The sequence below is a fragment of the Streptopelia decaocto genome (assembly GCF_964273445.1).
Source record: "Streptopelia decaocto genome assembly, chromosome: 1".
In the NCBI taxonomy this organism is placed as follows: Eukaryota; Metazoa; Chordata; class Aves; order Columbiformes; family Columbidae; genus Streptopelia; species Streptopelia decaocto.
In genome coordinates this window covers 182,420,789-182,442,341 of record NC_138663.1, presented here as the reverse complement: position 1 = coordinate 182,442,341, position 21,553 = coordinate 182,420,789, and the positions used below count along the sequence as shown (strand labels likewise).

General features: G+C 39.0%; 1 protein-coding gene across 7 annotated transcripts in view; it reads right to left on the bottom strand.

Annotated features, from left to right (window-relative positions):
* The window catches only part of FNDC3A (fibronectin type III domain containing 3A), a 121,704-nt gene that overhangs the window by 3,817 nt on the left and 96,334 nt on the right, over positions 1–21,553 (bottom strand). For all 7 annotated transcript variants that reach the window (XM_082054722.1, XM_082054725.1, XM_082054723.1 and 4 more), the window contains 12 exons: positions 21,155–21,241; positions 15,113–15,251; positions 13,324–13,392; positions 11,881–11,999; positions 9,222–9,327; positions 8,953–9,128; positions 7,768–7,881; positions 6,809–6,958; positions 5,996–6,279; positions 3,762–3,971; positions 2,240–2,406; positions 1,516–1,643 (listed from right to left, as the gene is read on the bottom strand). In XM_082054722.1, the coding sequence (XP_081910848.1) occupies positions 1,516–1,643; positions 2,240–2,406; positions 3,762–3,971; positions 5,996–6,279; positions 6,809–6,958; positions 7,768–7,881; positions 8,953–9,128; positions 9,222–9,327; positions 11,881–11,999; positions 13,324–13,392; positions 15,113–15,251; positions 21,155–21,241 (1,749 nt within the window). The remainder of the gene's footprint in view (positions 1–1,515; positions 1,644–2,239; positions 2,407–3,761; positions 3,972–5,995; positions 6,280–6,808; positions 6,959–7,767; positions 7,882–8,952; positions 9,129–9,221; positions 9,328–11,880; positions 12,000–13,323; positions 13,393–15,112; positions 15,252–21,154; positions 21,242–21,553) is intronic.

Here is a 21,553-nt window from a genome sequence, read left to right as displayed (position 1 = left end):
GTGTTTGCTGGGGCATTTATGTGGTTGCTTCCTAACCCCTGTAAGAGCCTGACTGATGTATGGAGCTCAGATGGCAGATTATTAACTTATTTTGTCTGAAGCATGTAGGGAGCAACAACATGAGCAACGTGGCTGACAGATCAGGGGGAAGGGGGAGAAGAGAGTGAAGTTTTGGCAGGGAAATGGTAGCAAACAGCTGGGAACGGACTTCCAGGCAGTTTATTTTTTCTCCATGTCAAATAAAATTGTCACTGCTATATCTAAGTATCTTGAAGGCTGTTTCCATGATGTTTACTTCTTGACTGTTCTAATTTTAATTTTTGCGAACCAGTCTTCTCATTTTATTTGAATTTACTGCGCTAAACAGTTCTAGAGGAATGATCCAACTCAGTCTACTTTGTTATTTTCAGCCTTAAAGTGTAACTTTTATTTTCAGCTCATTTGGCAATGCACATTGCTCATCAAAGCGTGATTTGACTCTGTCTAGAAGCAACACTGACCACACCTTACTTACATACTTAATGTTGCATCTACAATTTTGAAGTTACAATAAACAATATTCACATGGCAAGGTAACAAATACCTTGGATTATGGTTCATCTTTTGCTGAAAAATTTAACAAATGGGCATAACAAACATAGCACTACATTAAAAGTTATTAATTATGAAAATATTAAGGTCTGTATCAACCAAAGCACAGGCAACACTTATTTAATATTGACCTATAATAAAATTATAATATACCAGAATTAATTGTGTTTCCTTGCTGGAAGGAAACCTGCTTGCTTAACAGTGTGAAACAGAGTTTCCAAGCCCAGTTTCATGTCAATTATCAGGCCATTTATAGGAAAGCAAAATTAGCACTGCACATCCTCTTTTAAATGCAGACTAATTTGTAGCTTGACGTTTCAAACTGCATGTCTGGATAATCAAATCTGAAATTAAAACACACTCTCAACTGCTCGACCCCTGTAGTTACAGCACGTCATACTACTGAAATGGTCCTATGGTAAAAAAATAATCAGTGAATTATATTAAAAAAGTTTCCCTACACCTGAATGTCTGCATTGCATAAGTAGGGGGGTCTTTCCCGTCTGCAGTTCTCTGTACATAAGTATGATTTTGACAACATCAAAGTTTTTATAACATTGTTTACTGCCTTCAAACAGCTCGTAGTGCAAAGAGAACCCTTTGTTCTTCTCCTAAGTCTCAATTCTGTACTACTGGGTAGACACTTTCTTTTTGCCAGTTCTTCCCGTTAGTGGACAACCTCCTCATCACTTGACATGTTAAGTATTTAGCAAACATCAGTGTAACTCAGACAGGCTGCAACTTACTGCATTATTTATATTACTTACATCTCTTTTCTCTGTGACAAGGGTTTTAGGAGATGTTAACTTACATTATTTAGTAACAAGGAGTTAGCATGGTGACACATTGGAACACAATAATCTTTAATCTAAGCTAGTTATCACAAATACTAACTGGAGAAAAAATAACTTCAGCACATCATACCTGTCTGAATTCCGAGTCTTTTCCCACCATGACCTGCAGACAGTAGATAACTGGATCACCCTTCATGGGCTGCAGAACCTCCCACGTGATCTCACAAGTGTGATCGTTGATTCTCTCTATCCTGGGCGCTGAAGGGAGAAAACCCAGAAGTGACAGCTAGCTCTTCCTCCCCCACTGCTTAATGTTATATTCTAATTTAGACTTGTAAAATTCTATATTCTATCTGCTGTTTTGTCTCAGAGAAAAAGAAACGATTAAGATTTAAATGTATTCTTCTGACAATGTTTTCTGGAACAACAACTAACAATTCACATTGGTCTCTTATTGCTAGTTTATGTATCATAGGTGACTGAAAGTGTGTATCACATGCAAACAAAAACCCAAAACACCAACAAAAAACAACAGGTGCTCTGCTCAAAATTATTCTAAACATACTAGGAAGGATTTTTACCTCAAATTACTATAACAGCCTGGTCACTCTCTCCTGGGAAGCAAGGATTCTAAGTACAAACCATCTTATGTCAAAGAATGCATAAACCTTAAGTCTCTCCTTTTTAGAGCAAATATTTTAGGCTTTAGGTAATTACAGGAAAGGAGCATTCCCTTACTACCCCTACCTGCACTTGGGAAAGAGCTCAGCATTCTAAATACGCCAAATACAACACAACACCAAAATCAACTTGCCTCCCCGCCCCCCCCGCAATAACAAAAGGAGGACTTTTACCTTTCAAGGCAGCTGGAACAGATTTGGGAGTAGTGAAAACATATTCTTGAGAAAGGGGACCTTCACCAGCTTCATTACATGCCTGAATACAAAATTTGTATGATGTCGACTCACTGAGTCTTTGTACTTTGTATGTGTGGCATGGCCCTCTGTATATGGATACAAACCTGAAATTGGAAAGAGTAGCTTATTTTAAGCACAGAAAACGACTTCCGAAGTAGCTACAGTATTGTCTTGAAACCTGTTCCCATCATTTCCCAGAACCTAACGAGAAACCCAGAGATACTTATTTCAGAGTTAAACAGTGTTCCGGCATTACTATAATACAACAAGCTCATTTTCCAGGGCCAAGTTTTTATTTCCCATGTCTTTGAAATAACATCGCTTTTACGCAAAGAGTAGTACAGCCTGTCTCTTGGGAAAAATGATGAAAAAAGCATTTTCAGAAACACTTCTGCACTTGAAACAATAAGAAATGACAGCAGTTTTTTTTTTTTGGTTATCTCCTCCTTCAAAATCTTTAGCTTTCAAAATTAGGTAACTAGATGTCAGCTTCTTGCTCCTTTGCAACTCTCCCTTACTACACCCTAAGAAAGTCATGGATCCAACTGCTCTTGTAGGTCATTGTCAGAGATGGGTGAGTGATGAAGCTCCCTCAGATCTGCATAGGAGGCCAGAGTCACACTCACAGCACACACCAGGTCTCTCTCTGAGAGCTTTGTAGACTGGACACTTTCCCTCACGTTCTAATTCTTACATAGAGTGATCTTGGCATCTCTCATTTGACTTCAAATTTTGGTAACCCCAGGACACAGCACAATTCCATCTCTTTCTGCAGGGGTTATCGTCTACTTTTGTTTAACTTCAAAACAGATTGTACCTGCACACGACCCAGTCTTTGGTAATGGCAATGAATTTCTTTCCAGTTACGAGTCTAATTTATTTTCATTACAGCAGAGCATTTTCACCTAGCAGATCTAGTTTGTCTCACTGTCAAGCTAAAGCTACTCAGAGACTCAGACAGGTACGCAGTGCAGCAGTATTGTTCATTCTGCCATCTAGGCTGTACCATCTCAGCTTACATTCCGATTTAACATGAGAGAAGGGATCCCTTGAAATAATAATTTGTACTATATGATTTTATTTTCCACTTAGAATAATTGCATATAAAGACAACAGAGAGTGAAGAACTCACCCTTTCCAGTATCAAGTATATAAAATTCACAAGAATGATTAGACTTGATACCTTGATGAAAGACTTGACTGTGAGAGAGAAAAATGCGCTGGTATGAAACACTTCATTAAATTCTTCATATTGAACTGTAAATAAAAAAACTATGAAGTTTTTAATCTTGTACTTCCTAGCACAGAACACTAGAGCCCTTCTTGCCCGGCCAGATGAGATGGCCTCCTATATCTGCTGTAAATTCAGCCCAGTGTATGGAAATTGGCACTTTGCTGCCATGTCCCAAGCACCAGACTGCAGTGATACAGGGCAGATTAAAGCAATGCAAAAACCAACCTTCCGTTCTTATCCTCCATTTGAAGGTGGTACTGAATGGAGTCAGTTAATGCTTTTGCAGCTCCCTCTCCCCACTTCAGCTTGAGAGTCTGAGAACTGTACGCAGCACATTCCAGGCGAGGTGGATCCGGGGGAAGAGGCTTTGTTTTGAGTTTTATGGTGTGGCTGAAAGGACCTGCTCCCAGACTGTTTAGGGCTTGAATTCGTACTCTAGTATTTGAAAAAAGAGAGAATAATTAGCCTGAAATTAGATTCTAAAAAATAACTGCTTGTTTCCACCATTCACATTCAAGAGAGAATAACAATATCAAATAGATGGGACTTTCTACCCTGCAGACTTTTATCAATATTATGCTTTGATAGACTGTTATGAATATGCAGCTGTGTCATTTTCCTCGCCATGTTTTAAGGAGCTGGATTGATTAAAAATAAAAATACGTTAGCATATTTGCATCATTCACATTAGGGAAAAGATGCAAAAGTTACTTTAAGAGTGGTTAAATCTTCCTGACCCTGCAGGCCTGGTACCAAAATGTTTGATACTCACATTGGAGAGATGAGGGAAGGTAAATAAACCCAACCCCCAAGAGAGGAATCTTTGGCTACCGTATCAGGTGAGTTCAAGGATGACCACAGGGAAGTTTTACACGCTTTTGGAATGGATCTGATTCATTCCTCTAGGTGAACCTGCTTTAGCAGGTAGGTTGGACTAGATGATCTCCAGAGGTCCCTTCCAACCCCAACCATTCTGAGATTCTTTGATATGTGAAAATAAAACGATGGTGCCCAGCTGGTAATACATCTCTGGGTACCTGCAAACGCACACCATCTTGGGGCTGCTTGGAAAGGGAGAGGGGAAAACTAGGAGTCAAAGGACACATGGCTGGGGGGTTTGTAGAACCCAAAATTCAGGGATTTTTTTTTTTTTTTGGATACTTAATGGAAAACAATGCTGGCATTAGGTTTACAAGTAAGAATTTAAAGAAGTAGCCAATACATTTATTTCTAAAAATGAAAAAGCAGAAAACAGAGAACTCTGAGGCTCTTCGCACATCTCACAGGTAGCCATAGAGAGCCAAGTGTGTCTAACCTCATTTTGCAGACTAACATTTGCTTGTCTAAACTAGTATCTAGGTAACGGAAAAAAAGTAATCACCATAATTAAATTCTGAAACAATCAACCACACAATTTAAAAATTATGAAACACAAATGTGTGTGCAGGCTTCTGAATAAATATTTATCCTTCACTACAGTAATATTTAACATTATGCTAATTTATTATAGCACAGAACAAAGGTTAATAGATGCGATTTTTTATTTGCAGAAAGAGTGTATTCTATAAAAGCACTTTTGTGGGTAGAAGTCCAGAAATATCTTTGCAATAGAAACTTCTCATTTTTCAGCTTGTGGACACAGAGAGCAACGGCTCTTCAAATTGCCAGCATTATTGTTAAATACTTATAAGGCACACAGAAACACTGTAGTCTAACATACAGCATTAAAAAAGTAAACCCAAATTTTTACGGATTCAGAAAACTACATAGCCAGATGATATCCTAAATATTCAGTGGGAATGACATTCTCCTTTAAGTTTTAAAACTGAGAACATGTTTTTGTAACAGGACTGTAGAATGTCAGAATTATTGATTTTTACATTTATATTTTTCAGTAACCCCTAGGCCAAACACAAGGGATGATTTTAGTGATGAAAATTCTTCAAAAGAGATTTAAAATTGACTGATAGATTTTCAAACCAATATTCTTCATGCTGACTGCTACCCAAATTCTTCTTGTTTCTGCAGAAAATGCATTGCAAGTTGTGATGAACTGTTGTCAGATCAAACAATCCAGTCAATAAAGACTGGACACGGTCCTTGCTTGGATGGATTTTATCGTCAAACAGATTAGAGGCCATCTATGAAACAACCAGTCCAAAAGCCAGATACGAATCTGAATCTGTAATCTGAATTTAGTTAAACTGACATATTAACCACAGAGATATGGCAGATCTACATCAATAAACACACTAAATTGTTCTTGAAATAAAATAAACCAGCAGAGCTCAATCTACTTATGAAGATCATCATTACAAAGCTTCCTTTTCCTCCATCACTATGTACTCGTACTTCGCTGACTTGGGTAGAGAATAAAAAAAAAATAAGGAAACAAACGAATAAAGAATCTGCTCTTGTGGAAGAAACAGCAGGCTGTTGCATAACTGTGCATGGCGTACCTGTAGGTAGTATCTGGCTGTAAACCATCTATCAAATAGCTCAGAACCTTCCCAACAGTTACTGGCTGCTTATCTCCGAAGTCTATGCTGTAGCCAAGGATTTCAGATCCATGGTCACAAGGTTTCTCCCAGCTTACAGCAAGGCATGTGGAAGGAGAATAATATGGACTTTCCACTTCATCTTCACTTAGTCCCCGAAGACACGTCACAACGGCAGGTACGGAGGCCGGAGTCATACACGCCACCACTTCGCTGAAGGGGCCGGCACCTGCAACGTTGACTGCCTGCAAATGCAAAGCAGACCGCATTTTTACAGCAGGGTCGATTCCCGTTTCCAGATTTCACTAACAACAGTTCACAGAATCACAGAATGTCAGGGATTGGAAGGGACCTCGAAAGATCATCTAGTCCAATCCCCCTGCCGGAGCAGGAACACCCAGATGAGGTTACATAGGAAGGTGTCCAGGCAGGTTTTGAATGTCTCCAGAGTAGAGGACTCCACAACCTCCCTGGGCAGCCTGTTCCAGTGCTCTGGCACCCTCACTGAGAAGAAGTTTCTTCTCAAATTTAAGTGGAACCTTTTGTGTTCCAGTTTGAACCCATTATTCCTTGACCTATCATTGGTTGTCACCGAGAAGAGCCTGGCTCCATCCTCGTGACACTCACCCTTTATATATCTATAAACATTAATGAGGTCACCCCTCAGTTTCCTCTTCTCCAAGCTACAGAGACCCGGCTCCCTCAGCCTTTCTTCATAAGGGAGATGCTCCACTCCCTTAATCATCTTTGTTGTCCTTTGTTTTACGTCTTTACCTGAACCCTGCAATAGTATATCGTGGCAGGCAAAAGCCCTTTCACTTCACAGCTGAGCCCGGGCCCACAATAGGCGATCTGCATGCATCCTTCCACACCGCCCCACTCCAGACGATACTCCAAGACGTCGGCACCGTTACTCACTGGAACCTTCAAAATGGATACAAATACTCAGAAGTTAATTTCACTGACTCAAAAAAATTCAACCCAACTCACCACATCTATTTTTTTTTTCCCCACAGGAATGTTACCCTCCAATTTCTTTACTGATTTTTCATTTAGTACAATACAAATAATACATTACTGGCCTTGGGTGACCTGTACTTTCAAAAGACTATTTACAGTTGCAGAGACTGGTCTATACAAAATAATGGTGATTTCAGTTGCCTTTTTTGCTGTACTGTCCTATAATTCAGATACTTCATCTCAAGCCACTGTAAAGCCATGTTTAAACAGTATTCCCAGACAGAATCTTGCTTTTTACCAGCTTAATTTTTATCTATTGCATTTTTTAATCAGATATCTAAGTAGTATGGGTTTATAGGAAGTCTGTATAGCTTTTGCTACATTATAACTGATGTAATTATATAAAATTAAATCAGCTTATAAAAACTGTAAATGCACAATAACTTACTGTATTATGTGGATATATTTGCTCTGAGGAAAGATAAGTACATTAAAGAAATATTTTAAGAGCCTGCATCACTTGGAAATACAGGGCAGCATTTGTGACAAAACTCTTAAACAAAAGAACAAAGTTCTCAAGTACCTGCAGGCTGCCAACTTACAGCTCCCATATAACGGTATGATGAATGACTTGAAGGTTTTACATACCAAGTACTGGATAATCAGGTAAGTATGTTTAAAAATGTCATCAAAAACAGTCTCGAGCTTTTAAAGTTGAACTTAACAATGTAGAAGACAATCATGTTAAGATAGGTGTAACATGGAATCCTTACCTCCCACGATACCTGAGCACACGCAGCAGATCTGCACGCCACTTGAGGGGGCTTGCACTGATCCGGTGGTCCAGGTGCTGTAGTTATTTCACATTTTTCCGAATAAGGTCCAAACTGTTAAAAAGAGAGTTGATACAACTAATTTGTAAAAATAAAATTACTACTTTAAAAATAACAGTTTACCATAGTAGGGACATATAACAGCAGCCTGAAACTTTGTATTATTTGCTTATGAAATAAATCTTTGTGGACTGTGGATTCAGGATTTATTTCAGTATCTGACTATTCTCCAGCATAGCTGTAAGACTCTACTTGTAAATACAATCAGAATAAATTTGACACTTCAAATTCTCAAGCAAAACAGAAAAATGCTATCCAAATCCCTATTTTGAAGTTATGCGATGGCTGCACTACAACAGAACACCATTTGTAACTGCCTATTTACATAAAAGAGACAAAGGATTAAAAAAAATGCCTGAGCTATAAACCACTGTTTGCTAGGGGCAGACAAAATATTAGGTCAGTGCTTTCAAGCCTTAAGCTGCAGACCTCTCCACAAGCAGTGTCAACTGCTCATGATAATTTTTATGAACAGAATGTTATTGAACAAATGCAAGTAGCCCTGCCTCCCTGTCTTTAAATCAGGACTTTGGATACATAGTTAAATAAAGCTTTTTCTACAGCAATAATTGATTTAAACACAGTTAATGCTCCAAATAGAGAAAATATTATTGTATCTGATGAAACATACTCAGAAATTAAACTAAATCTAAAAAAGTCAGGAAACACTTATTATTCTAGAACACCAACAGCTGTAAAAATAAAGGTCAATCAATTTACAAAGCTGTATGCAGAAAATAATTTACTACCTTACTTCACATGAGAATATCAAAATTGCAACAATGCTTTGATAAAGTACTTGGCATTTCCTAACCATTTCCCAAAACTGTTATTCAGATATAAGACAGAATTAGCTATTTTCTCTTCCTTTCATCTAAAACTGTCATTATTATAAACTGATGTTTAACTGTCTGTTCCCACACACCAATAAGCTATGCGAATCAAATTACTCTACATCAGGAAAACCTCATTTTAAAATGACTCCTAAATGCTTATTTTAAAAGGGAAGATCCTTAATAGTGGTTGCAGCCTCCGGAACTAATTTCATTTTAGACCATTGCTTACCCCAGCCTTGTTAGCTGCTCGCAGTCTGAAGTTGTACGTCCTTCCTGGAAGAAGGCTGCCTACTGTGCATTCAACATCAGAGCCCTGGTAAACCTCTCTGTGTTCATCGGTTTCTGTCTGAAACATTTCCAGACCATAGCAGGTAACAGGTGAACCACCGTCTACCTGAGGTGGTCCTGAAAATAAGAAAAAAAGAGAAAAGCGTATTTAATTTTAACACACAACACATTTGGATCCCTTACGCTTGCTAATATTTGTAATAGAATTACCCCAGCGCAGCTGAATTTCTCTTGCTCTTGGTCTACCCTGTAGCCTTGGGGGTGGGCATGGACCAGGAACCACTGCTGGTGTCTGCACCAGTAAAGAATCAGATGCCTACAAAGGAAAGACAGATTAATGAAGTCATCTAGGCCAAAACAAGCACTATCAATTATGCCACAAGTAAAGACTTGAGTCAGAGACAAGGTCTTCCATTTTTTGAATGACATCTTCAAACACATGAAGTGATCTGGTATGTATTTGTCATAATACCGATATAAAACATACCACAGTAATCACATATACACAAAATTAGCTTCTGCTTTTGTGTTTTAGTACACGCAAAAGGGTAGAACTCAAAGCAGTAGTTCAGTATCAGTACAAACCTAGTATAGATGCTTGAAATATGACTTATTCAATATAAACTCATTCCCTTTTCCATCAAGCTGCAGTTTAATGATTTCTAAAACTTTATTCTAAGGGTTGTGTACTTTCTGTGCACGAACATATCAGAAAGGAAAAGTCAGCAGAAATGTCAATCAGAAGAGATTAAAAACAATGGAGATTTCAACTTTTTCATTGGTTAGTAATACTTAATGTGCAACAAACTTCTACCTCTGATTTGAAGCATCTGCAAAAATACACAGCATAACAACACACAGCAGATGGCATTGCCTATTCTGGGTGCAGGCAGAAATGAGTCAGAGACACTGCGGGGTCATTAGCTTCAGTGCGATACAGAACTAATGTGAAGTTGGTAAGCCTTTTAATTTACAAGAGAGATGCATCTTAGAGTCTCATTTCACAACTGCTTTCTACGTATGTTCCAGAAAGAGTAGATTGGAAGCTCTGCTGCTTTTCAGTTCCTTTGAAATGTATCATTGCACTGAACAACAGATGCTACTTAGAAGGCAGAACGTTTCTCAGGAGGCATATGTCCATGACAAACTACAGAAAAGTTTTATTACATCATTCTTTACTATTTTTCTGTTGATTTCTGACACCTTCAGAAACTATCAGGACTTTCTGAAAGTTATCTTCTTTTTGGTACTCAAATCATTTTTGTTCTATACTAACTGAGTTGAGCTGTGGGGAAGGAAACTGGCAGAGGAAAGGTCACCAAAGACGCAGATGCACTTGTGGTTTGGTGACAGGGCACTATCCTGCCTTCTCTTCCCCCTGTACAACAGCGAGCTGAGCTATGGCATGGGTGACAGTGCTGCAGCTGAATCAGCACCAAAGGAGTCCAGAGTAATTACAATAATTTGGCTTAAGTTGGAGGGTTGGAAGTCTCCTAGGCACGGCACCCCCTTCCATAGTGAGTGGCCTGTCTTTAAGCCTCAGCCAAATTTGTAGGTCACCTGTAGTACCTACGCCAGAAAGGAGAATGGTGACCACTCTTGGTAGTGGCAGCTCTGCCGTTGTCACACAGAGTTTCCCGAGCCTGTGAAGGCAGTGGTTGCCCAGTACAGATCAGCAGACTCACAGTCAAACTTTACAGTGTCTTCTGTACCATGAACAGGTTTATCATCCAAACTTCAGCTGAAAACACTACTGGGAACATTCACCGTGGTCTCACAGACCATAAAGTCAGGAGTCTGGAGTACGGACTGAGAGCCACGAGGTCAGTAGCTCTGCAACCTTCTCCCGGACAAGTAGTGTGTGTGTAATACACAACAATTAAAGAAGTACAGCTAGGGTTTACTTTCTGAAACAGGTAACTGATTCATGAATACAGCTCCCTTAAAATAAATGAGCTATAAGATGTTAGATGTCCCTGCTCATTGCAGGGGAGGTGGACTAGATGACCTTTGAAGGTCCCTTCCAATCCAAACTGTTCTATGATTCTACGATCCTAATCCTTAAGACAAGGTGGCTGTGAGCAAGGCTGGCTGTGCAGGGGACTTCTAGGTGGGGGAAGAACACACAAGTTTCATGTAGTAAAGGGAAGGTGGGGAAAAATGCAAACACCAAGAATGGAAGGCTTTAAGATTTTCAGGAGATCAGCCTGACAGCAAAGCCCTGCTGGAGAAGTCTGCAGAGAGCCAGGGCTGGCTTTGTTCAACCTGGTGCTGGGAAGAAGGGACAAGAACATAGAGTGACATTTGGGCACTGGAGGCTGAACTACACCACAGAAGTGATAGTGCAAGTGCATGTGTATCTAATATGTATATATGAGGGAGAATAGTATGGCACAGCGAATTGTTTGGGAATACTGGAAAGCAGAGCAATGTAAACATTGCATTTGTGGCTGGGTCAGCATGGGAAGAGGCTACGGAGCCGGGGGAAATGCTGCCTCGTCCCCTGCCCATGGGGCTGGCCGGGCTGCTCAGACATGGCATTCCACAGGGAAAATATTACATGTATGCTGCTGTCTTGGGATACGCCTTAAGAAATGACATCACATAGGACAAGACATAGTTTCTCTTTCTGTAAATAAGAAAAAGCACTTTAAACAAACCACAGCATCAGAAAAGAATAATCACATTTATTTCTTTAAGAAATGGCCAGAAACCTGAAATACTGTGCATCAATACTGGAACCTTTTTGAGATAGTAATTACAGTTATTTTGTTAGGGACTTCTGTACAATATTTGCTTACTAACTACTGGACCAGATTTTCTTCAAGAGAGAGACATTTTATTTAATAAAAATATTAGCTCATATTACCGTGCTTTGTCCTCCTTCCCCAATGCAATATACACGTAAGCGATAGGAACAACCAGGGTTTAGTCGGTCACACACATGTTCCCTAGCAGCTCCACTGTATATTGTGTCCCATTTGTTTCCTGAAAGGTTAAGAATAAGTGTGCAATGAAGCAAGGTGTAACTTGTCACACTTCAATACCAGCCACAGCAGGTATCCAAGCTTTACTAAATATGTGCCTGACATTTATAAAAACAAAAGAAAACAAAAAACTTTAAGATTTGCTTTCAGTTTCCTGGAAAAAGATCTAACCATTTCATAAAGATAGTTTCCTAGATAAATTTGTGTAGATCTGAAGTGAAAATATGTTCCTTATTTGGTATTCACATTAACTAGGAGTGAATTTACTTTTAATGAAGCAGTTATTACTGGGCCAGCAGGTACATTCAAACATCATAATAAAATAAATAGGAACGATACAAAAGCAAAAATTTCCATGGAAAGAACTTTTAATTACAACATTTGTTTCGTGAACTGTAACTACAGTCTACAATTGATAAAGCTTGTTCCTGTATTCCTGAATGGCCCAGCATCACCTGAAATACTGATTTCATTCAGGCAGAACCTAAAACCAGAAACTCTTTCGCATTCTCTCTCTCCTTTTAAGATACTAAGCAGGGAACCCGGGGACTTTTAATGAAATCTCCAACAACCCAATTCATCACAGAACTTAGAGAACTGGGAATGAAACATAATGCACAGCTCACTAAATGTGCACAAAAAGCTCAGGGGAGTTATTCCAAAAGTGACTGAATGTGGACACATGATGCAGAAAGGAAAGTGACAGACTAAGTACCAAAAGAACAGCATGTGAGACCCCTGAAGGGGCTGCCCTTACAATCTGGGGACAGCGAGCTGTCTTAATCTGACGCACCGATATCATTCTCAGTGTGACTGTGTTTCTGAGTTTAATAAGGTTACTAGATTTTAGAAAAAATTAGCTGGGTAGCTTTATGTCCAGTTTAGAAATATTGTTGATTTCCTTTCTGTATGAAAAGATAGAAAAGCAAATAGCAGAAAAAATGGTATCCTAGCTGTATCACTGCTCTACTTTAATAGTGACAAATGGAGTACTAGTTTTCTTTTATCTGTCACACATCCAAAACCACATGGCCCTGTCTTTCTGCCCTAAAATGTCTGAAATGTGCGATTTCCTTTCCAGAAAAGAATACACCAAAGTGATAGGCTGAACATGAAGCATCTGTTTTGACAAGTGTTGTGGCATCTTTTTTCTAAGCCAGAGGAAAAGAACTTCTTGTACTACAAGCATCAACATCCCTATTTTTAAATGGCAGTCCTTTGCAACAACTTTCCTTATCATCATACAACATTTTGTTCTTCCCACAGGCACACACACACACACAAGAGAACATAGCTGAATGCCAACATATGCTCCTAATACTTACCACTTAAGCCTTCAGAAATTTCCACAACATATGTATTTATTGCTGCTCCTCCATTGTCTTTTGGTGGATCTATAAAAAAATAGCAATATTCCAACTAAGAGAGGCAAACTAAACATTTTTGTAGCTTTTGAGGAGAATTTACAAAAGGAAAAATCAACAGCCAACTGGAGATGGGTGAGTATTTAGACAGGTAGCCACAGCATCCTGGCTTAGGACAGCAGCTAAGCATTTAAATCGTCCACTGTGCGAGGCTGCTGGATCACAACCCTACTGTAGTCTGCAGATGAAGAGTGACAAGTGAAAAGGGCACCTGGGAGGTGCCACCGCAAACATTTCAGTTACACAGTTACTCGGAAGTGCCATGAAAGGCTGTCTGGTTATGGCTTCAGGGACATAGATCCCAATGGTCCTGTAACTTGGACTGTAGATAGGAAAAGATTATCATACTGATTTGCAAATAAGACATTTCAAAATAATTTAAGGACAGCATTTCAAAAACCTACATACTTTGAGAGAGAACAGAAGTCATGAGCTCTGTACTGAAAACTTAACCTCTTGAATTTTTGATACACCACTAGAAATAAAGTCCACTATCCTCCCTGGTACAATATTAATGTACAAGATATGAACCTACAGACCTGTCTTTGACATATAATCCTACTACTCTCTCAGAGCTGACTTAGAGAACAGCAGAATTAAGATCTTGTGGCAAACCAATATTACGGATAGATATAAAGACAGCATGATACTTTACTACAGAAGGGCAGTGCTGCCACAAGATTATATTATGTATGTGCAAATGGTGATAATAAATAAATAAATAAATAAATAAATAAAAAAATGAGACTCACTACACAGCACATAGCACTTTTTTGCTTTGAAGGTAACAAATTACTCCAAATGAAAAATAAAATCACATTAATTATCACTCATGAAAAGAAAAGGAGAGCATTACTGTTCAAAATAATGACTATTAAAAGTTTTATAAATAAATAGAAATTTTAGAATTTACAGATTAGGTATTTCTAATAATTTCATACATTGTGTATCATCCATAAAAGATGAAGCATCAGGCTCCAATGTAGCAAAACACTCTGGAAAGATGCAAGCCTGGACTTGCTGAGTCTTACTTATACTCTGAAAGTAGCTTTCTTATTATTAAGGCAAAATAATTAAATACACTATTAAACAGAAATAGGTACTAAGTTTAATTACCTGTGACAATAAATAAACTTTTAACCGTTGTTTTCTGCTAAACTACTGCATCACACAGTACTTTTTCACCTTCTGTTTCATAGCATAAGGGTAAAACAAATGGGCCTAAGGAAAAGTTTCTTAAGATCCTTACTGAATAAAAACATTCAACTATCAAACCCAAACACTTTGAAGAGACAGGCTGAACTTGGATCTTATATTTTGATTAAAAACCCAGAATTTTGTGGCATCTACTTTTTGTGACAGAGAAACAAAACTTCTTGGTACACAAATTAACACTACTGTTTTTTTAATTATTGTAGTCCCCTGCAATAACAGTCCCTATTACAATTTGTATATTATCTTCCCACATAATTACACTATTATACTGCCACTCTAAGTATTTTGAATCAATATTTTTTGTCTTAATTCCATGAAAATGGATCATAATGGCTCGGCTGACTGAAGTGTTACTGAAGTAAAATCTGGCTTTCTATATAAAAATACATATATATATATATATATATAAAATACATTTATGCATATAGAAAATATAGAGAACATACTCTAAAACAGAGCTGGACAACAATCTTACCCCAGGTTATTTTAAAACTCTGTGCGTGAATTTTTCCTTTCACTGTGGGTTTTGAAGGTGCTCCAGGCTTGTCTGGACAAGTAATGTATTCCACTGTCTCACTTGGACTGCTTTTCCCTTCTGAGTTATAGGCAATGACCTGTAAATATGTTAAAATATTATAAACAAAAAAAATAAGCTGGCTAGTGGTATTCTACTGTGTCACTTGAACTGCTTTTCTCTTCTGAGTTATAGGCAATGACCTATAAACATGTAAAAAAATATTACAAACAGAACAAACGTGCTGGCTAGTGGTATTTTACCATCCCACTTGAACTGCTTTTCCCTTCTGATTTATAGGCAATGACCTGTAAATACATAAAAAATATTATAAACAGAATAAACGCGCTGGCTAGTGGTATGCTATTCACTGTTAATAGTAATGTCAAATTAATTTATATGTATGCTTAGATAGCTACACAATAAATTATAACAAGAACTAAAGCTATGATTCATTTTACATTTTAATTGTCCCATAGTTAGACAATCACTATACTGAAATTAAAAATTCCTGCAAGTTACCAGGAAAAAAAGCCATTTAGCACCTTCCACCCCCCCCGCCCTGTAATGGTGAATTCACAAATCAAATAGCCTTCCATATCCCCCAAATTTTAAACACTGGTGCATAAAGTCAGGCAGCTACTTAGGATACTTAAATGTTGCCTGACTGTAAAAGGCAATCAGGACATGCAAATCTCAGTGACACAAATGGAATCTGTGGGTGCTCAATATAGCACAAGCCACTTTATTTCAAGTCAAGGATCTGAACATTTGTTTTTTAAAACCGGTCTAAGAACTGCTCTTTTTAATTGGAGTTGTGCCATTTACTGATAACAAAATATATGCATGAGAAAATCTTTTATAAAAAACATGGAAACAACAGATGATGAAAAAGACACACAGCAAAGAGGTAATTTTAAAATTTTCACTGAAGGAACCTGGAAGTATTAAAATTTCAATTGCAATTCCTTTGCTGTTGAGGTAATGGTATTTTCATGTAATTAAATAACAAGCAAAAAATGATGCTTTACCCAACTGCTGGAAAAACCTGAATAATTTGGATTAATTATGCAGCGCCCTCGTGTTACTACTTTATCTTCTCTTAAGTAAATACATTCAGAGATAAAAAACTGCTTATATAGGTAAGTTGTATTAAAACCAGCAAAGGTGATATAAACTCTTCGATCCCAAGGGAAATCATGGCAAAAGGTGTAACTGGAAGTTATTTACAGGCACACAAAGGGCAAGAAGGTGATTAGATTTATCAAGGTTAAGTCATGTTCAACCAACCTGAGTGCCTTCTACAATGAAACAACTTGCTCAATAGATGCAGGGAGAGCTGTGGACATCATCTACCCCAATTTTAGTTTGACATGGTCTCCCCCAACATCCATGCAGACAAGCTGCTAAGATGCAGACAGGACAGATGGACCCCAAGATGGGTATGGAAAACTTGGTACAACGCCAGGCTCAAAGTGGGGTGGTTAATAGTTCAAAGGCAAATTGGCAGCTGCTCATGATTGGATTTCCTCAGAAGTCAATACAATGTTAGATACTACTTGATATCTTCAGAAGTGATCTTGATGACGGGCGTGAATGCACCCTCCCCACGTTTGCATAAGACACCAAACTAGGAGCAGAGAGAGACATGCAGAGATATGCACAGAGAGACTGACAGGCTGGAAGGTCGCAGCAACAAGAGCTGTGTAACTTTTGACAAAGGTAAATGTAAAGTCTTGCACCTGGGATGGAATCATCCCAGCAGCAGCACAGGTGGGGTCTGACTGGTTAGTTGGCTTTTCTTTTTTCAGCTCTGTTGAGAAGGACCTTGGGGTCCTGGTGGAAAGCAAGCGCAACAAATTAGCAAAGCACCTTGGAGTAGCAAAGGCATATTGCTTCATGGGATGCATTAGCAAAAATTTAGCCAGCAGAACAAGGGATATGCTTGTGCCAGTTTACTCAGCACTTTTTGGGCTGGAATACTGCACCCAGTCTGGGTCTCGCATTTCAAGAGAGACATTGAGAAACTGGAGAGAGTCCAGAAGAGGGCCAGCATGATTAGAGGGTTGGAGAACCTGACACAGGAAGAAAGGTTGAAGAACTTGGGTTTACTCTGCCTAGAAAAAAGAAGTTTCATAGGGGGGGGTGTGGATTCTAATCACAGTCTTCTAATACCCAAAAGGTAGTTAGAAAAGAGATTAAGATCCTCTTTTCACAAGGATCTGTGATGACAGGATGAGACAATGGGTGTAAGTGTGTTAGGGAACTTTCTGGCTGCATATAAGAAAATAAATTAAACACTACGAAAATAGGCTGCCCAGGGAAGTGGTGGAATCTCCCTTGCTGGAAATACTGAAGCCTCAGGTTGACAGAGCTGGGACAGAGGTGAATTCCCTAACCTAAGGCCCTGCTTTCTACACAAATTCGACCCAGATGATCCCCAAACACCCCTTCCAACCCAGACTTTTCTGTGATTCTAGGAAAACAAATTGTCGCTATTTTTTGCTTTCTGATTGCGTCTGCAGTTACTTTGCTACATATTCCTATTTATTCACAGCAAAAAAATAAACAACCTTAAAAAAGGGGGTTTGGCTTTTATGTTTGTTTTAAAAATGAGCAGAATCAAAATGACAGCAGCAACGTTAGACTGAGAAAAGGCAATGTGAGCTAACATGTCTCACAGACACTAAGTCTCCCGATACAGTTTACAAGATTAACAATCATCTGGTTGTCTTTATGCCCTTACAAATGAAGTTAAACAGGCACAGTTAGCATTTACGTATTATAATAACGTTTCCAATGGTTATAAAGCTTCTTTCAAAAGCCTTAAGGAATATTACTACTAATTAAGTCTTTCTCTTGTATAATAAAAATTAATGACCTGGTTAAGACAACATTTGTTTCTCCTTTATGCTCTCTGAATGGGTGAACAAAGATTTCTGTTTAGTGTTTCATTAAGAAAACTAGGGTATAAACATTGATTTTTTTTTTTTTTAACGCCAAACTTAGGATATTTAAGTTAACTATATATTCACTAGTAATGTGTATGATTAACATGTAGATTTACTTTCAAAGGAAAACTACAACCAATGCTGCAAAATTTAGTTCCAAGGTAATTGGCTGTTCTTTAGTTTAAGTTCATGTGTGGCTGTAACAGTCCTAGCTTGGTACAGCCCTTGGAATACACTATATATTTAAAATTATTTAAATATTAAGTTATGTAGAAAAATCCAAATCCTATAAGACTAATACCTACCATAACCTTTTTGTGCTTAAGAAAGTAATTGTATTCAAGAGTGCAAAATATCTGCTATCACTTGAAAAGGATTACTGATACGTTTTAGTGTAAACTCAAAACAAAGCAACCAACCCCTAAACTGCCACCTTTCATATCGCACAGAGATGCTGTTCTTCAGCAGTTCATAATTCCTCCATATTACATGGTATTCTAGGTGTATGCAATATAACAGCTATCAACATTTTCCCTTGTAGACCAAGATAAGATCATTCTGACTCTGCTTCATGTTTTTAGCTTTGTTTTGAAAACCATACAACTGTTCAAGAACAGCTTAGAACACAGAACAGCCCAGGTTGGAAGGGACCTGAAAGACAATCCGGTCGAATCCTTCAGGGAAAAGGGAGCCTAGATGAGATCATCTAGCACCCTGTCCAGGTGTGTCTTGAAAGCATCCAGTGACTGGGACTCCACCATGTCCCTGGGGAGGTTGTTCCAATGATGGATTGTTCTCACTGTAAAGAATTTATTTCTTACATAAAGATGAAACCGGTGCAACTTGTACCCACTGCCCCTTGTCCTCTCCATGTGGCTCCCTGTGAAATCAGAGCCTCATTCCTCTTTGTGGGTGCTCTTTAAGTATTCGAAAACTGGTCCCCCTTAAGCCTTCTCTTCTCCAAGGAGAAAAGACTTAACTCCTTCAGTCTTTCCTTACAGGGCAGGTTCTCCAGCCCTTTAACCACCTTCATGGCCCTCCGTTGGACCCCCTCCAGTGTGTCTGTGCTTTTTTTGAATAGTGGGGACCAAAACTGGACACAGTATTCCAGGTGTGGCCCGACAAGTGCTGAGTAGAGTGGGGTGATGACATCTCTTACCTCTGCTAGTAACATCCCTGTGGATGCAGTCCAGGATCAGGCATGCCTTGGTTGCTGCAGTGGTGCACTGCTGACTCATGTTCCACTTGTTGTCCACCAGGACTCCCAGATTCCTCTCAGCAAGGCTGCTCCCCAGCCATACAAATCCCAGCCTGTACTGGGCTCTACGGTTACTCTGACTTGTCTTTGTTAAACTTCATACTGTTCTTGCTAGTCTTATCTTCCAGCCTGTCCAGGTCTCTCTGTAAGATAGGTCTCCCTTCTGACACGTCCACCTCATCACTCAGTTTGGTGTTACCAGCAAATGTGGTGAGGATGCTTTCAATCCCATTGTCTAGATCGCTTGTGAAGATGAACAGTGTGGAGTCCCATAATGACCACTAGGAGACACTAATTGTGACAGCCTGCCAGCCTGAGTAAAAACCATTGATTACCACCCTCTGAGTGTGGCCTGTTGCCCAGTTTTCTATTAATCTGCCCAGCCAGTCTCTGTCTTGCCAGTTTGTCCAGGAGGTGGCTGTAGGAAACAGTGTCAAATGCTTTGCAGAACTCCAGGTAAACAGAATCCACTGCTCTCCCCAGGTCATCTCAAAGTGTTACTTGGTTGTAGAAGGCAGTCAGATTAGTCAGGCCTGATTTGCCCTTGGTAAATCTGTTTCAGCTTTCCCAATCCCCTGCTTCATTTGGCTTGTAACAGTTTCTGGAATGACTCGTTCCATTACTTTCCCAGGGACTGAAGTAAGACTAATGGGCCTGTAGTTTCCTGTGTCCCCTTTTGGGCCCTTCTTGTAGATGGGCATGGTATTTGTCCTCTTCCAGTCATCAGGGATATCCCCTCATCTCCATCACTTTTCAAATATTATAGAGAGTGGCCTCATAACAATATCAGCCACTTCTCTTAACATCCTGGAGTGGATTCTGCCCTGGCCAACCAGTCAAAGTGGGTTGAGCCCTCTAAAGAGGCCAAAGCCCAGCCCTTCCTCTGCTGCTGGTGGGTTGATAGATGCCTTGGCATAGCTACTGGATCCTGCGATCTGGGGTCTAGCTATGCCGGTCAAGACAGAGGCTAAGAAGACACTGAGAACCTCTGCCTTATTGATGTTATTAATAACTTGTTTCTCTGCCCTGCTTAAGCAATGGGCCTAGGTATGTCTTCCTTGCGCTTCTGCTTACTGCTTACGTATCTGAAGAACCCCTTCTTGTTGTTCTTGACATCTTTGGCCAATTTCAGTTCTAGCTGATCCTCCGTCTTCCTGACCACATCTCTGTATGTCCTAGCAAGGTTCTTGTAGTCCTTGATGGCTATTTGGCCACCTTTCCATAGCCAGTATGCTGCTTTTTTGCCTTTAACCACAGCCAAAAGCTCATTGTTAACCCACTGTTAAGCCAGACTCCATCCTGAGCTAACAAGTTCAGCACTGAATACTTATTAGAATGGGCTTGGCACACGGTAATATGAATGATTTACTAACTTGGGCTCAGTTCTGTACTGGCGCTGACAAATGTTTTTTGATCAAAGCTGCTCCTTATCCCAATGTGCTTTGAGTCTATCAAAGAACCCTATAGCTACACTAAGTAATATTACCCATTTATATGCAACACAGAAGCCAAATATAAAACCCCCAGCTGTTAAGAACATTGACTTACAAAGTGGAATTTCAAGATACCTGCAACTACGTTATGCTCCTGCAGAGGGAGGTTCTTATTCCTTCTGCAGAGCTGATCAATGAAGAAGGTGTTCAGCTGATAGTTTTAATAGATTAAAACTGTAAGAAATTGGCATCAAATTTTGTTTTCCTTAAAAAAGGGCCCTCCCTACTTCTGAGTCAATCTCAAACTATTAATACTCTGGTGCAAAAAAAACCACAACCCAAATAGATGAAAAAATCTTACCCTAAATTTATATTTTGTACTACGTCTCAAATTCTTCACTGTGTAGGTAAGATCGTCACCATCATATTTTGGCTTGAAACCATATCCCTGCAGAATTAAAAAGGATTGTTTGAAACATTATATTTGCAAACAAGACCATGTAACATACTTCATACAAATAAACTATGGTTTCAGACTGTAACTGTTATGCTCCTCTGACAAAGTACTAAGTGTAACTTCATTCTGTAAACACAAGATATTTTCTCTCGAGAGGGGAAAATTAATTAACCATTCTCCAATCAGAAGAGGGGAAAAGAACAGTAAAGAAAAACATATACAGTGTCAACAGAAATTATACCTAAGATTTTCAAAGGGTAGAACAGGACTAATTTTAAACCAAAGCTAATGAGGCTGAAATGA